General features: G+C 47.9%; 1 protein-coding gene across 1 annotated transcript in view; it reads left to right on the plus strand.

Annotated features, from left to right (window-relative positions):
* Positions 1-251: 251 nt before the first annotated feature.
* Positions 252-18089, plus strand: part of LOC130298083 (zinc finger protein 850-like) — an 89586-nt gene continuing 71748 nt past the window's right edge. Inside the window, exons 1-5 of the mRNA XM_056550976.1 lie at positions 252-662; positions 1988-2135; positions 3226-3405; positions 14448-14574; positions 14658-15261. Of these exons, the coding sequence (XP_056406951.1) occupies positions 14727-15261 (535 nt within the window). The 5' untranslated portion in view covers positions 252-662; positions 1988-2135; positions 3226-3405; positions 14448-14574; positions 14658-14726. The remainder of the gene's footprint in view (positions 663-1987; positions 2136-3225; positions 3406-14447; positions 14575-14657; positions 15262-18089) is intronic.

Raw genomic sequence — 18089 nt, forward strand, 5'->3', positions numbered from 1 at the left:
GGATCGGCCTCTATATAGGGGAGGGGGTGCGATTAACCCTTGTAAGGTTTTATTGTCAGTACAATGCATGGGTCATACCAGTGTGCGGGGGGGAGGAATATACCATCTGTGCTGCTGGAGGGAGATAAGAGAATCCTGACAGGGAGAGAACACACATACCTGTATCTGTAGAGGAGCCGTGTGCTTACAGGACCTGCGATGATGTCACCGTCATGTGATCAGTCACATGGAGGAGGAGTCACATGATCAGGGGCTGCTGCTCTAGGCTCATCTGCTCAGTGTATTCAGGACTCTGCAGTCACATGACCATTATCACAGGTCCTTCACACACAATCTCTTCTATCTAGCACTGCTGAGCTCCGCCCACTTCTGTCACATGATCCTTCCCACAGGTCCTTTAGCCACAGTCACATCTATACTGCTAAATTTTCCTCCAAATGTACTGGTCACATGATTGTGACATCATCACAGGTCCTACACCTCCAGCATGTAGCAGATACAGAGCAGGTCCTGGTGGGGCAGTCACTGCTGTTGTGTTGTGTGTGGAGATCTCTCAGAGCAGCAGCCTCTGATCATGTGACTCCTCCTCCTCCATGTGACTGATCACATGATGGTGACATCATCGCAGGTCCTGTAAGCACACGGCTCCTCTACAGATACAGGTATGTGTGTGCGGTCACCATCAGATCAGGATTATTGGGGATGTTTATTATTAACCCTTAAGGACACGATGTATATTTACATTCTGTGCCCCATATGGGACTTTGAGGTGAACTCAGGAGCTATAAGCAGCCAGGACTCACCACTAATGACGCTCATCTCCATTAACCCTTTAGATTCCATGATCAAAGTCGATTGCAGGATCTAAAATTAGTAAAATGCAGTTGTTGGGGGGCGGAGTCTAGATCAGCTGAGATGACGGCCGGAGGGCCCCTTACCATGTTCTGTGCTCAGTTCGGTGCTCTAAGTATACAGACACCTCCACAGCCTGTATAAGCCGAGCACCGATAACACTGATCACTATGGCAGAGCGTTATTCAGGGTTTGTAATAGAAGCCCCTCCCCTAATAAGTTTATATCCCATTTTTGTAATAAAATAATGTAGGTGGGCGTGGCTTAGACATGGCGCTGTGCGGTTGTTTTTCTAGGGAGCGCCGTGCCGACCAGCGGTTGTTTCCTGATTTCCTGCCTATACTGCCCCCCAGGGGATGTCTGGATGGTGAAGGTATCAGGTCACTTACCCGCCCATCCTGTCACCTGGTCAGTCTCTTTTCTCCGGGTATCAGCCACTTCTTCCATACAGGACTATGTAAGCATCAGGTTTTTTAAGTTTCTCCCGCGCCCCTATTATTACTTAAGACAGTGTTTCCAAACCAGCGTGCCTCCAGCTGTTGTAAAACTACAACTCCCAGCATGCCCTGACAGCCAAATGCTGTAACAGCTGGAGGCACCCTGCTTGGGAAACACTGACTCCGGTGGTGGCCCAGACCCTGCGTGTGTAACGGTATATGATGCTCGGCCTCTACTGCAGGTAATAGCAGGTTCTTCCGGGGACATATCACAATACACATAAAATCCTGATGTAATTGTGATGTATATTGTGCCCCCTAGTGGACACATTTCAGTATTCTTCATTGGACAATGTCATATTGAATCCCTCTATTCTTCTCCCTGCTCTGATGAAGACGTTCTGAATACACCGCAGCCTCAGAGATTAGGAGAAATGGATTCACAACATCTTCAGCAGAGCAGGGAGAGCGACCTCAGAAGACCTGGAGGACCAGAGCGCCACCACTGGACGGGAGAGGGGAGTGCGCTCTAGTCTCTTATTTTACAGCCCTCGGACAATGGATTTTGTTTTATAGAAAAATCTGAAAACTCCTATAATGTCTCCTCAGATGTTTCCCCAGATTATCTCCAGGAAATGGATTTTATTTCTCCATAGAATCTGGTGCGGTTTATCATCGTCTCCTCTTCTTCCCTTCAGGTTTCTCCAATCCAGGATCCTCTGCTGATATCTTCTATATAAGAGAATTCTCCTGGATGACCCATCAACCATGGAGAGAGACAGGAACAAGATGGCCGACAGGATCATAAACCTCACCCTACAGATACTCTTCCGGCTTACTGGAGAGGTGAGGGATTCTGGGAGTGATGTCACATGACCTCATTCTTATCTATGTAATAACCGATGGATATGACTGGAGAGGTGAGGGATTCTGGGAGTGATGTCACATGACCTCATTCTTATCTATATAATAACAGATGAATATGACTGGAGAGGTGAGGGATCCTGGGAGTGATGTCACATGACCTGATTCTTATCTATGTAATAGCAGATGGATATGACTGGAGAGGTGAGGGATTCTGGGAGTGATGTCACATGACCTCATTCTTATCTATGTAATAACAGATGGATATGACTGGAGAGGTGAGGGATTCTGGGAGTGATGTCACATGACCTCATTCTTATCTATGTAATAACAGATGGATATGACTGGAGAGGTGAGGGATTCTGGGAGTGATGTCACATGACCTCATTCTTATCTATGTAATAACCGATGGATATGACTGGAGAGGTGAGGGATTCTGGGAGTGATGTCACATGACCTCATTTTTATCTATGTAATAACAGATGGATATGACTGGAGAGGTGAGGGATTCTGGGAGTGATGTCACATGACCTCATTCTTATCTATGTAATAACAGATGGATATGACTGGAGAGGTGAGGGATTCTGGGAGTGATGTCATATGACCTCATTCTTATCTATGTAATAACAGATGGATATGACTGGAGAGGTGAGGGATTCTGGGAGTGATGTCACATGACCTCATTCTTATCTATGTAATAACAGATGGATATGACTGGAGAGGTGAGGGATTCTGGGAGTGATGTCACATGACCTCATACTTATCTATGTAATAACAGATGGATATGACTGGAGAGGTGAGGGATTCTGGGAGTGATGTCACATGACCTCATTCTTATCTATGTAATAACAGATGGATATGACTGGAGAGGTGAGGGATTATGGGAGTGATGTCACATGACCTCATTCTTATCTATGTAATAACAGATGGATATGACTGGAGAGGTGAGGGATTCTGGGAGTGATGTCACATGACCTCATTCTTATCTATGTAATAACAGATGGATATGACTGGAGAGGTGAGGGATTCTGGGAATGTAATTAGTGATATTAATGTGTCTCTCCATACACAGGATTACACAGTAGTGAAGAAGTCCTCTAGTGGGCGCTGTCGGGCCCCTGTGTGTGAAGGATGGGGAAGAACCCTGAGCCCAATCCCGGGGCCCCCACCTCACTCCCTGATACATGAGGAAATTGTTGAACAGAAGATCCGAGAACTCATCAACAAGATGATGGAGCTGATGACTGGAGAGGTGACCCTGCTGGGACATTATACAGTAATGGAGGGGTCTGGTGATGACAGGAGAGGTGACACTGCTGGGAATGCTGGGACATTATACAGTAATGGAGGGGTCTGGTGATGACTGGAGAGGTGACACTGCTGGGACATTATACAGTAATGGAGGGGTCTGGTGATGACTGGAGAGGTGACCCTGCTGGGACATTATACAGTAATGGAGGGGTCTGGTGATGACTGGAGAGGTGACACTGCTGGGACATTATACAGTAATGGAGGGGTCTGGTGATGACTGGAGAGGTGACACTGCTGGGACATTATACAGTAATGGAGGGGTCTGGTGATGACTGGAGAGGTGACACTGCTGGGAATGCTGGGACATTATACAGTAATGGAGGGGTCTGGTGATGACTGGAGAGGTGACACTGCTGGGACATTATACAGTAATGGAGGGGTCTGGTGATGACTGGAGAGGTGACACTGCTGGGACATTATACAGTAATGGAGGGATCTGGTGATGACTGGAGAGGTGACACTGCTGGGACATTATACAGTAATGGAGGGGTCTGGTGATGACTGGAGAGGTGACACTGCTGGGACATTATACAGTAATGGAGGGGTCTGGTGATGACGGGAGAGGTGACCCTGCTGGGACATTATACAGTAATGGAGGGGTCTGGTGATTACTGGAGAGGAGACACTGCTGGGACATTATACAGTAATGGAGGGGTCTGGTGATGACTGGAGAGGTGACACTGCTGGGACATTATACAGTAATGGAGGGGTCTGGTGATGACTGGAGAGGTGACACTGTTGGGACATTATACAGTAATGGAGGGGTCTGGTGATGACTGGAGAGGTGACACTGCTGGGACACTATACAGTAATGGAGGGGTCTGGTGATGACTGGAGAGGTGACACTGCTGGGACATTATACAGTAATGGAGGAGTCTGGTGATGACTGGAGAGGTGACACTGCTGGGACATTATACAGTAATGGAGGGGTCTGGTGATGACTGGAGAGGTGACACTGCTGGGACATGATACAGTAATGGAGGGGTCTGGTGATGACTGGAGAGGTGACACTGCTGGGACATTATACAGTAATGGAGGGGTCTGGTGATGACTGGAGAGGTGACACTGCTGAGACATTATACAGTAATGGAGGGGTCTGGTGATGACTGGAGAGGTGACACTGCTGGGACATTATACAGTAATGGAGGAGTCTGGTGATGACTGGAGAGGAGACACTGCTGGGACATTATACAGTAATGGAGGGGTCTGGTGATGACGGGAGAGGAGACACTGCTGGGACATTATACAGTAATGGAGGGGTCTGGTGATGACTGGAGAGGTGACACTGCTGGGACATTATACAGTAATGGAGGGGTCTGGTGATGACTGGAGAGGTGACACTGCTGGGACATTATACAGTAATGGAGGGGTCTGGTGATGATTGGAGAGGTGACACTGCTGGGACATTATACAGTAATGGAGGGGTCTGGTGATGACTGGAGAGGTGACACTGCTGGGAATGCTGGGACATTATACAGTAATGGAGGGATCTGGTGATGACTGGAGAGGTGACACTGCTGGGACATTATACAGTAATGGAGGGGTCTGGTGATGACTGGAGAGGTGACACTGCTGGGACATTATACAGTAATGGAGGGGTCTGGTGATGACGGGAGAGGTGACCCTGCTGGGACATTATACAGTAATGGAGGGGTCTGGTGATGACTGGAGAGGTGACACTGCTGGGACATTATACAGTAATGGAGGGGTCTGGTGATGACTGGAGAGGTGACACTGTTGGGACATTATACAGTAATGGAGGGGTCTGGTGATGACTGGAGAGGTGACACTGCTGGGGCATTATACAGTAATGGAGGGGTCTGGTGATGACTGGAGAGGTGACACTGCTGGGACATTATACAGTAATGGAGGGGTCTGGTGATGACTGGAGAGGTGACACTGCTGGGACATTATACAGTAATGGAGGGGTCTGGTGATGACTGGAGAGGTGACACTGCTGGGACACTATACAGTAATGGAGGGGTCTGGTGATGACTGGAGAGGTGACACTGCTGAGACATTATACAGTAATGGAGGGGTCTGGTGATGACTGGAGAGGTGACACTGCTGGGACATTATACAGTAATGGAGGGGTCTGGTGATGACTGGAGAGGTGAAACTGCTGGGACATTATACAGTAATGGAGGGGTCTGGTGATGACTGGAGAGGTGACACTGCTGGGACATTATACAGTAATGGAGGGGTCTGGTGATGACTGGAGAGGTGACACTGCTGGGACATTATACAGTAATGGAGGGGTCTGGTGATGACTGGAGAGGTGAAACTGCTGGGACATTATACAGTAATGGAGGGGTCTGGTGATGACTGGAGAGGTGACACTGCTGGGACATTATACAGTAATGGAGGGGTCTGGTGATGACTGGAGAGGAGACACTGCTGGGACATTATACAGTAATGGAGGGGTCTGGTGATGACTGGAGAGGTGACACTGCTGGGACATTATACCGTAATGGAGGAATCTGGTGATGACTGGAGAGGTGACACTGCTGGGACATTATACAGTAATGGAGGGGTCTGGTGATGACTGGAGAGGTGACACTGCTGGGACATTATACAGTAATGGAGGGGTCTGGTGATGACTGGAGAGGTGACATTGCTGGGACATTATACAGTAATGGAGGGGTCTGGTGATGACTGGAGAGGTGACACTGCTGGGACATTATACAGTAATGGAGGGGTCTGGTGATGACTGGAGAGGTGACACTGCTGGGACATTATACAGTAATGGAGGGGTCTGGTGATGACTGGAGAGGTGACACTGCTGGGAATGCTGGGACATTATACAGTAATGGAGGGGTCTGGTGATGACTGGAGAGGTGACACTGCTGGGATATTATACAGTTATGGAGGGGTCTGGTGATGACTGGAGAGGTGACACTGCTGGGAATGCTGGGACATTATACAGTAATGGAGGGGTCTGGTGATGACTGGAGAGGTGACACTGCTGGGACATTATACAGTAATGGAGGGGTCTGGTGATGACTGGAGAGGTGACACTGCTGGGACATTATACAGTAATGGAGGGGTCTGGTGATGACTGGAGAGGTGACACTGCTGGGACATTATACAGTAATGGAGGGGTCTGGTGATGACTGGAGAGGTGACACTGCTGGGACATTATACAGTAATGGAGGGGTCTGGTGATGACTGGAGAGGTGACACTGCTGGGACATTATACAGTAATGGAGGGGTCTGGTGATGACTGGAGAGGTGACACTGCTGGGACATTATACAGTAATGGAGGGGTCTGGTGATGACTGGAGAGGTGACACTGCTGGGACATTATACAGTAATGGAGGGGTCTGGTGATGACTGGAGAGGTGACACTGCTGGGACATTATACAGTAATGGAGGGGTCTGGTGATGACTGGAGAGGTGACCCTGCTGGGACATTATACAGTAATGGAGGGGTCTGGTGATGACTGGAGAGGTGACACTGCTGGGAATGCTGGGACATTATACAGTAATGGAGGGGTCTGGTGATGACTGGAGAGGTGACACTGCTGGGAATGCTGGGACATTATACAGTAATGGAGGGGTCTGGTGATGACTGGAGAGGTGACACTGCTGGGAATGCTGGGACATTATACAGTAATGGAGGGGTCTGGTGATGACTGGAGAGGTGACACTGCTGAGACATTATACAGTAATGGAGGGGTCTGGTGATGACTGGAGAGGTGACACTGCTGGGACATTATACAGTAATGGAGGAGTCTGGTGATGACTGGAGAGGAGACACTGCTGGGACATTATACAGTAATGGAGGGGTCTGGTGATGACGGGAGAGGAGACACTGCTGGGACATTATACAGTAATGGAGGGGTCTGGTGATGACTGGAGAGGTGACACTGCTGGGACATTATACAGTAATGGAGGGGTCTGGTGATGATTGGAGAGGTGACACTGCTGGGACATTATACAGTAATGGAGGGGTCTGGTGATGACTGGAGAGGTGACACTGCTGGGAATGCTGGGACATTATACAGTAATGGAGGGATCTGGTGATGACTGGAGAGGTGACACTGCTGGGACATTATACAGTAATGGAGGGGTCTGGTGATGACTGGAGAGGTGACACTGCTGGGACATTATACAGTAATGGAGGGGTCTGGTGATGACGGGAGAGGTGACCCTGCTGGGACATTATACAGTAATGGAGGGGTCTGGTGATGACTGGAGAGGTGACACTGCTGGGACATTATACAGTAATGGAGGGGTCTGGTGATGACTGGAGAGGTGACACTGCTGAGACATTATACAGTAATGGAGGGGTCTGGTGATGACTGGAGAGGTGACACTGCTGGGACATTATACAGTAATGGAGGAGTCTGGTGATGACTGGAGAGGAGACACTGCTGGGACATTATACAGTAATGGAGGGGTCTGGTGATGACGGGAGAGGAGACACTGCTGGGACATTATACAGTAATGGAGGGGTCTGGTGATGACTGGAGAGGTGACACTGCTGGGACATTATACAGTAATGGAGGGGTCTGGTGATGATTGGAGAGGTGACACTGCTGGGACATTATACAGTAATGGAGGGGTCTGGTGATGACTGGAGAGGTGACACTGCTGGGAATGCTGGGACATTATACAGTAATGGAGGGATCTGGTGATGACTGGAGAGGTGACACTGCTGGGACATTATACAGTAATGGAGGGGTCTGGTGATGACTGGAGAGGTGACACTGCTGGGACATTATACAGTAATGGAGGGGTCTGGTGATGACGGGAGAGGTGACACTGTTGGGACATTATACAGTAATGGAGGGGTCTGGTGATGACTGGAGAGGTGACACTGCTGGGGCATTATACAGTAATGGAGGGGTCTGGTGATGACGGGAGAGGTGACCCTGTTGGGACATTATACAGTAATGGAGGGGTCTGGTGATGACTGGAGAGGTGACACTGCTGGGGCATTATACAGTAATGGAGGGGTCTGGTGATGACTGGAGAGGTGACACTGCTGGGACATTATACAGTAATGGAGGGGTCTGGTGATGACTGGAGAGGTGACACTGCTGGGACACTATACAGTAATGGAGGGGTCTGGTGATGACTGGAGAGGTGACACTGCTGAGACATTATACAGTAATGGAGGGGTCTGGTGATGACTGGAGAGGTGACACTGCTGGGACATTATACAGTAATGGAGGGGTCTGGTGATGACTGGAGAGGTGACACTGCTGGGACATTATACAGTAATGGAGGGGTCTGGTGATGACTGGAGAGGAGACACTGCTGGGACATTATACAGTAATGGAGGGGTCTGGTGATGACTGGAGAGGTGACACTGCTGGGACATTATACCGTAATGGAGGAATCTGGTGATGACTGGAGAGGTGACACTGCTGGGACATTATACAGTAATGGAGGGGTCTGGTGATGACTGGAGAGGTGACACTGCTGGGAATGCTGGGACATTATACAGTAATGGAGGGGTCTGGTGATGACTGGAGAGGTGACACTGCTGGGACATTATACAGTAATGGAGGGGTCTGGTGATGACTGGAGAGGTGACATTGCTGGGACATTATACAGTAATGGAGGGGTCTGGTGATGACTGGAGAGGTGACACTGCTGGGAATGCTGGGACATTATACAGTAATGGAGGGGTCTGGTGATGACTGGAGAGGTGACACTGCTGGGACATTATACAGTAATGGAGGGGTCTGGTGCTGACTGGAGAGGTGACACTGCTGGGACATTATACAGTAATGGAGGGGTCTGGTGATGACTGGAGAGGTGACACTGCTGGGACATTATACAGTAATGGAGGGGTCTGGTGATGACTGGAGAGGTGACACTACTGGGACATTATATAGTAATGGAGGGGTCTGGTGATGACTGGAGAGGTGACACTGCTGGGAATGCTGGGACATTATACAGTAATGGAGGGGTCTGGTGATGACTGGAGAGGTGACACTGCTGGGACATTATACAGTAATGGAGGGGTCTGGTGATGACTGGAGAGGTGACACTGCTGGGACATTATACAGTAATGGAGGGGTCTGGTGATGACTGGAGAGGTGACACTGCTGGGACATTATACAGTAATGGAGGGGTCTGGTGATGACTGGAGAGGTGACACTGCTGGGACATTATACAGTAATGGAGGGGTCTGGTGATGACTGGAGAGGTGACACTGCTGGGACATTATACAGTAATGGAGGGGTCTGGTGATGACTGGAGAGGTGACACTGCTGGGACATTATACAGTAATGGAGGGGTCTGGTGATGACTGGAGAGGTGACACTGCTGGGACATTATACAGTAATGGAGGGGTCTGGTGATGACTGGAGAGGTGACACTGCTGGGACATTATACAGTAATGGAGGGGTCTGGTGATGACTGGAGAGGTGACACTGCTGAGACATTATACAGTAATGGAGGGGTCTGGTGATGACTGGAGAGGAGACACTGCTGGGACATTATACAGTAATGGAGGGGTCTGGTGATGACTGGAGAGGTGACACTGCTGGGACATTATACAGTAATGGAGGGGTCTGGTGATGACTGGAGAGGTGACACTGCTGGGACATTATACAGTAATGGAGGGGTCTGGTGATGACTGGAGAGGTGACACTGCTGGGACATTATACAGTAATGGAGGGGTCTGGTGATGACTGGAGAGGTGACACTGCTGGGACATTATACAGTAATGGAGGGGTCTGGTGATGACTGGAGAGGAGACACTGCTGGGACATTATACAGTAATGGAGGGGTCTGGTGATGACTGGAGAGGTGACACTGCTGGGACATTATACCGTAATGGAGGAATCTGGTGATGACTGGAGAGGTGACACTGCTGGGACATTATACAGTAATGGAGGGGTCTGGTGATGACTGGAGAGGTGACACTGCTGGGACATTATACAGTAATGGAGGGGTCTGGTGATGACTGGAGAGGTGACATTGCTGGGACATTATACAGTAATGGAGGGGTCTGGTGATGACTGGAGAGGTGACACTGCTGGGAATGCTGGGACATTATACAGTAATGGAGGGGTCTGGTGATGACTGGAGAGGTGACACTGCTGGGACATTATACAGTAATGGAGGGGTCTGGTGATGACTGGAGAGGTGACACTGCTGGGACATTATACAGTAATTGAGGGGTCTGGTGATGACTGGAGAGGTGACACTGCTGGGACATTATACAGTAATGGAGGGGTCTGGTGATGACTGGAGAGGTGACACTGCTGGGACATTATACAGTAATGGAGGGGTCTGGTGATGACTGGAGAGGTGACACTGCTGGGACATTATACAGTAATGGAGGGGTCTGGTGATGACTGGAGAGGTGACACTGCTGGGACATTATACAGTAATGGAGGGGTCTGGTGATGACTGGAGAGGTGACACTGCTGGGACATTATACAGTAATGGAGGGGTCTGGTGATGACTGGAGAGGTGACACTGCTGGGACATTATACAGTAATGGAGGGGTCTGGTGATGACTGGAGAGGTGACACTGCTGGGACATTATACAGTAATGGAGGGGTCTGGTGATGACTGGAGAGGTGACACTGCTGGGACATTATACAGTAATGGAGGGGTCTGGTGATGACTGGAGAGGTGACACTGCTGGGACATTATACAGTAATGGAGGGGTCTGGTGATGACTGGAGAGGTGACACTGCTGGGACATTATACAGTAATGGAGGGGTCTGGTGATGACTGGAGAGGTGACACTGCTGGGACATTATACAGTAATGGAGGGGTCTGGTGATGACTGGAGAGGTGACACTGCTGGGACATTATACAGTAATGGAGGGGTCTGGTGATGACTGGAGAGGTGACACTGCTGGGACATTATACAGTAATGGAGGGGTCTGGTGATGACTGGAGAGGTGACACTGCTGGGACATTATACAGTAATGGAGGGGTCTGGTGATGACTGGAGAGGTGACACTGCTGGGACATTATACAGTAATGGAGGGGTCTGGTGATGACTGGAGAGGTGACCCTGCTGGGACATTATACAGTAATGGAGGGGTCTGGTGATGACTGGAGAGGAGACACTGCTGGGACATTATACAGTAATGGAGGGGTCTGGTAATGACTGGAGAGGTGACACTGCTGGGACATTATACAGTAATGGAGGGGTCTGGTGATGACTGGAGAGGTGACACTGCTGGGAATGCTGGGACATTATACAGTAATGGAGGGGTCTGGTGATGACTGGAGAGGTGACACTGCTGGGAATGCTGGGACATTATACAGTAATGGAGGGGTCTGGTGATGACTGGAGAGGTGACACTGCTGAGACATTATACAGTAATGGAGGGGTCTGGTGATGACTGGAGAGGTGACACTGCTGGGACATTATACAGTAATGGAGGAGTCTGGTGATGACTGGAGAGGAGACACTGCTGGGACATTATACAGTAATGGAGGGGTCTGGTGATGACGGGAGAGGAGACACTGCTGGGACATTATACAGTAATGGAGGGGTCTGGTGATGACTGGAGAGGTGACACTGCTGGGACATTATACAGTAATGGAGGGGTCTGGTGATGATTGGAGAGGTGACACTGCTGGGACATTATACAGTAATGGAGGGGTCTGGTGATGACTGGAGAGGTGACACTGCTGGGAATGCTGGGACATTATACAGTAATGGAGGGATCTGGTGATGACTGGAGAGGTGACACTGCTGGGACATTATACAGTAATGGAGGGGTCTGGTGATGACTGGAGAGGTGACACTGCTGGGACATTATACAGTAATGGAGGGGTCTGGTGATGACGGGAGAGGTGACCCTGCTGGGACATTATACAGTAATGGAGGGGTCTGGTGATGACTGGAGAGGTGACACTGTTGGGACATTATACAGTAATGGAGGGGTCTGGTGATGACTGGAGAGGTGACACTGCTGGGGCATTATACAGTAATGGAGGGGTCTGGTGATGACTGGAGAGGTGACACTGCTGGGACATTATACAGTAATGGAGGGGTCTGGTGATGACTGGAGAGGTGACACTGCTGGGACATTATACAGTAATGGAGGGGTCTGGTGATGACTGGAGAGGTGACACTGCTGGGACATTATACAGTAATGGAGGGGTCTGGTGATGACTGGAGAGGTGACACTGCTGAGACATTATACAGTAATGGAGGGGTCTGGTGATGAGTGGAGAGGTGACACTGCTGGGACATTATACAGTAATGGAGGGGTCTGGTGATGACTGGAGAGGTGACACTGCTGGGACATTATACAGTAATGGAGGGGTCTGGTGATGACTGGAGAGGAGACACTGCTGGGACATTATACAGTAATGGAGGGGTCTGGTGATGACTGGAGAGGTGACACTGCTGGGACATTATACCGTAATGGAGGAATCTGGTGATGACTGGAGAGGTGACACTGCTGGGACATTATACAGTAATGGAGGGGTCTGGTGATGACTGGAGAGGTGACACTGCTGGGACATTATACAGTAATGGAGGGGTCTGGTGATGACTGGAGAGGTGACACTGCTGGGACATTATACAGTAATGGAGGGGTCTGGTGATGACTGGAGAGGTGACACTGCTGGGACATTATACAGTAATGGAGGGGTCTGGTGATGACTGGAGAGGTGACATTGCTGGGACATTATACAGTAATGGAGGGGTCTGGTGATGACTGGAGAGGTGACACTGCTGGGAATGCTGGGACATTATACAGTAATGGAGGGGTCTGGTGATGACTGGAGAGGTGACACTGCTGGGACATTATACAGTAATGGAGGGGTCTGGTGATGACTGGAGAGGTGACACTGCTGGGACATTATACAGTAATGGAGGGGTCTGGTGATGACTGGAGAGGTGACACTGCTGGGACATTATACAGTAATGGAGGGGTCTGGTGATGACTGGAGAGGTGACACTGCTGGGACATTATACAGTAATGGAGGGGTCTGGTGATGACTGGAGAGGTGACACTGCTGGGACATTATACAGTAATGGAGGGGTCTGGTGATGACTGGAGAGGTGACACTGCTGGGACATTATACAGTAATGGAGGGGTCTGGTGATGACTGGAGAGGTGACACTGCTGGGACATTATACAGTAATGGAGGGGTCTGGTGATGACTGGAGAGGTGACACTGCTGGGACATTATACAGTAATGGAGGGGTCTGGTGATGACTGGAGAGGTGACACTGCTGGGACATTATACAGTAATGGAGGGGTCTGGTGATGACTGGAGAGGTGACACTGCTGGGACATTATACAGTAATGGAGGGGTCTGGTGATGACTGGAGAGGTGACCCTGCTGGGACATTATACAGTAATGGAGGGGTCTGGTGATGACTGGAGAGGAGACACTGCTGGGACATTATACAGTAATGGAGGGGTCTGGTAATGACTGGAGAGGTGACACTGCTGGGACATTATACAGTAATGGAGGGGTCTGGTGATGACTGGAGAGGTGACACTGCTGGGACATTATACAGTAATGGAGGGGTCTGGTGATGACTGGAGAGGTGACACTGCTGGGACATTATACAGTAATGGAGGGGTCTGGTGATGACTGGAGAGGTGACACTGCTGGGACGTTATACAGTAATGGAGGGGTCTGGTGATGACTGGAGAGGAGACACTGCTGGGACATTATACAGTAGTGGAGGGGTCTGGTGATGACTGGAGAGGTGACCCTGCTGGGAATGCTGGGACATTATATAGTAATGGAGGGGTCTGGTGATGACTGGAGAGGTGACACTGCTGGGAATGCTGGGACATTATACAGTAATGGAGGGGTCTGGTGATGACTGGAGAGGTGACACTGTTGGGACATTATACAGTAATGGAGGAGTCTGGTGATGACTGGAGAGGTGACACTGCTGGGACATTATACAGTAATGGAGGGGTCTGGTGATGACTGGAGAGGTGACACTGCTGGGAATGCTGGGACATTATACAGTAACACCACTGGAGGGGTCGGGGTGATGACTGTATCATTATGTGTCAGGTTCCTATAAGGTGTCAGGACGTGGCGGTCTATTTCTCCATGGAGGAGTGGGAGTATGTAGAAGGACACAAGGATCAGTACAAGGATCAGGTCATGATGGAGGATCAGCAGCCCCTCACATCACCAGGTAATAGACATGACTATATACACACATCCTCTCATTATTTGTATGTAAAGAATGAATTCAGTCTCTGTATGTGTTCCCTACAGTCAGATCCAGTAAGAGAACAGCACCAGAGAGGTGTCCCCGTCCTCTTCTTCCACAGGATGATCAGGTAGATGGAGATATTCCCTATGATCTGTAGAAGGGCTGTGAAGCTCTTGTGGTCAGTCCCCTCACCCTCCATGACTCCTCATCTCCTGCTCATCTATAACATCCCACGTGACTTCTCCTACTGTCTGATGACTTTTACTATATTTCTTCCATATTTTATGAGTCAGGGAGAAGATCTGAACAATATTAATGCTTCAGAGACAGATGTGAGCAATGATGAACAGTATAAGGAGAACATTTCTACAGGGAAAGATCTGATCTATATTAATGCTACAGACATAAAGGAAGAAGAGACAGACGTGAGCGGTGATGAGCAGTATAAGGAGGACATTCCTACAGAGAGAGATCTGATCTATATTAATGCTACAGACATAAAGGAAAAAGAAGAGACAGATGTGAGCGGTAATGAGCAGTATATGGAGGACATTCCTAAAGGGAAAGATCTGATCTATAGTAATACTACAGACTTACGGGAAGAAGAGACAGATGTGAGCGGTGATGAGCAGTATAAGGAAGACATTCCTACAGGTAACCACGCCGGTGAGTAGTAACCACTAAATGCAGAGAACAGTCTCAGATTCTACTCAGTCACCGACTATAATAATTTTTTTATTGAATTTTTAAAGTGGTACTCCGATGGAAAAAAAAATTTTCATCATCTGGTGCTATAAAGTTCTTAGAAATTGTAAATTACTTCTATTTAAAAATCTTAATCCTTCCAGTATTTATCAGCTGCTGTATGCTCCAAAGGAAGTTGTGTAGTTCTTTTCCGTCTGACCACAGTGCTCTTTACTGCCACCTCTGTCCATGTCAGGAACTGTCCGGAGCATGAGAGGTTTGCTATGGGGATTTGCTCCTGTTCAGGAAAGTTCCTGACAGCAGAGAGCACTGTGGTCAGAGTGGAAAGAACTACACTACACAAAAAAAACACATACAGCAGCTGATAAGTACTGGAAGGATAAAGATTTTTTAAATAAAAGCAGTTTACAAATCTGTTTAACTGGGCTCATCAGACCACATGGACCACCCAAAGGATAGTGGATAAGATGTCTGTAGGCGGAGTACCCCTTTAAGGTTCCCGGTTTAGGTTGTATTGTATCTGTAGTCACTGACTGTGTTATGCAGCTGTCCTCACTCTGTATACATCATGCTGTGCTGAATGGGATTTTGTCATAGACTTCCATGGTCTGTACTTACACTGTACGTCTCTTTACTCACTTTTCAGTAAAATAAGTTTAAAAAATAAAAAACAGAGTAAAAGATAACGCTATGTTATACATACCGATCGTACCAACCTGATCTATGAGGAGAACAAGTCAATTTTACTGCACATAACATGATTGCTAGGACTCTGTCACTGCCGGGACTCTGCTATTGATACAGCCTGTCTATGGTCGGCTCTAATGGATCAATGCAGTAAATACTGCACTGATCTGTATGAGCAATCCAATGACTGCTCATACAAGTCCTATAGAGGGGCCAAAAAGGGTAAAAAAAAAAAAATGAATAAATTCAAAAGATGTTTTTAAAAATGTCAATGAACCCACTCCAATAGAATTTTAACATTTTTGTTGTAATTGTTTTAGAAAAGTAGTAAAGCATAACAAAAACTATGCAAATGAGATATCGCTGTGATTGTATGGACCTGACTTATATTGTATTAAAATGTAGAAATATAAGAAAAGACAGTGGCTAGCACAGCAGGTGCTTCCACAAGCCGATACACCGGCATGGACGCACGCACCTGGATTAAGTACGTTGGTCACGTCGGAAGTGTAGTCATAGCAACCCTTAAACAAATAACAAAGTCATGTGATGAGGTGTGGAAGGTACAGAAACAAAGACGAGATTAACAAAACAGTGAGTATCATTGATAATACTGAACATTTATAAGAAAGGAAGCAATTCAAAACGGTCATTCAGGCCCAGGGCTCCGGTTGCATCGAGTTTGATGATCCAACGGGCTTCCCTTTTCAGTAGGAGATTGTTTCGATCTCTGCCCTGCACTTGGGGATTAACTCTTTCCAAGCCTGTGAATTTCAAGCAGGTAGGATCCCCTTTGTGTGCATCGCGGACATGAGCAATTAATCTGGGTGCGTCAGTGCTCGTTTTTATGGATCGGAAATGTTCAAGGATCCGAACATAAAGTGGACGTATGGTTCTGCCCACGTAGTAGTTACCACATGGACAAAACAGGGAATCCACGACATGTGATATACGACAGGTAATGAGGTTATTCACTATGTGAGTGCGACCTCCTAGGCTGATTTGTCTGCTAGAGATATTGTATGAGCAGAAAGAGCAGTTACCGCACCGATAATTTCCTCTCGGAGTGTTTTGTAAGCCATTTAGAATTCGTAGGTTCTTCTTCTCTTATCTTTTTTGACATGGTATGTTTTAATCCATCACCTAAAGTTATGTTTTTTCTATATGTAATAAGGGGTTTGGAGGCAGCCACTGGTTGTAAATCAGTGTCTGCTTCCAGCATAAACCAATCCTTGTGGATGGTCCTAGCAACTACATGATTTACATTAGAATTATTTAACCTTTCAAGGATGCCGGGCGTATGCCCGTGGGAATTCCGGTCCCCGCCGCTTGCCGGTTGGGGACCGGACCGGAATGACTGCTGAAATCCTTCAGCAGGCATCCCGGTACATCGCAGAAAATCGCATGTCAATTCAGACTTGCGATTTTCTGCTATTCTGGGCTGATCGGGTCTCTGGTGACCCGATCACCCGGAAAATAGGGATGATCGGAGCTGTCAGGGACAGCCCTGATCATCTTGAGGGATAAGAGCGAGGTCTCAGTGCATGCTGGGAGTTGTAGTTTTGCAACATCTGGAGGGTCACAGTTTGGAGACCACTTTTTGGAGAAAAGATTTTGGAGAAAAGATTTTGCAATTTTCATGAAATTTTAGAAAATTGCTGCTCTACTTTGAAGCCCTCTAATTTTTTCAAAAAGTCAAAATATGTCCATTTTATGATGCCAACATAAAGTAGACATATTGCATTTGTGAATAAAAATAAAATTTATTATGAATATCCATTTTCCTTACAAGTAGAGAGCTTCAAATTTAGAAAAATGCAAAATTTTCATGACATTTGGGGATTTTTCACCAAAAAAGGATGCAAGTAACGCTGAAAATTTACCACCAAAATAAATTAGAATATGTCACGAAAAAACAATCTCAGAATCAGAATATTCGGTAAAAGCGTTATCGTGTTATTAATTCGTAAAGCGACGGTGGTCAGAATTGCAAAAAAGGGCTCAGTCCTTAAGGTGAAAAAGGGCTGTGTCCTTAAGGGGTTAAAGAAAAGGTGAACCTTCTTTCTTGTGTAGAGTGTCGAGGTTTTTTTCTCAATAAATCT

This window comes from Hyla sarda (assembly GCF_029499605.1).
Source record: "Hyla sarda isolate aHylSar1 chromosome 1 unlocalized genomic scaffold, aHylSar1.hap1 SUPER_1_unloc_2, whole genome shotgun sequence".
Classification (NCBI taxonomy): Eukaryota; Metazoa; Chordata; class Amphibia; order Anura; family Hylidae; genus Hyla; species Hyla sarda.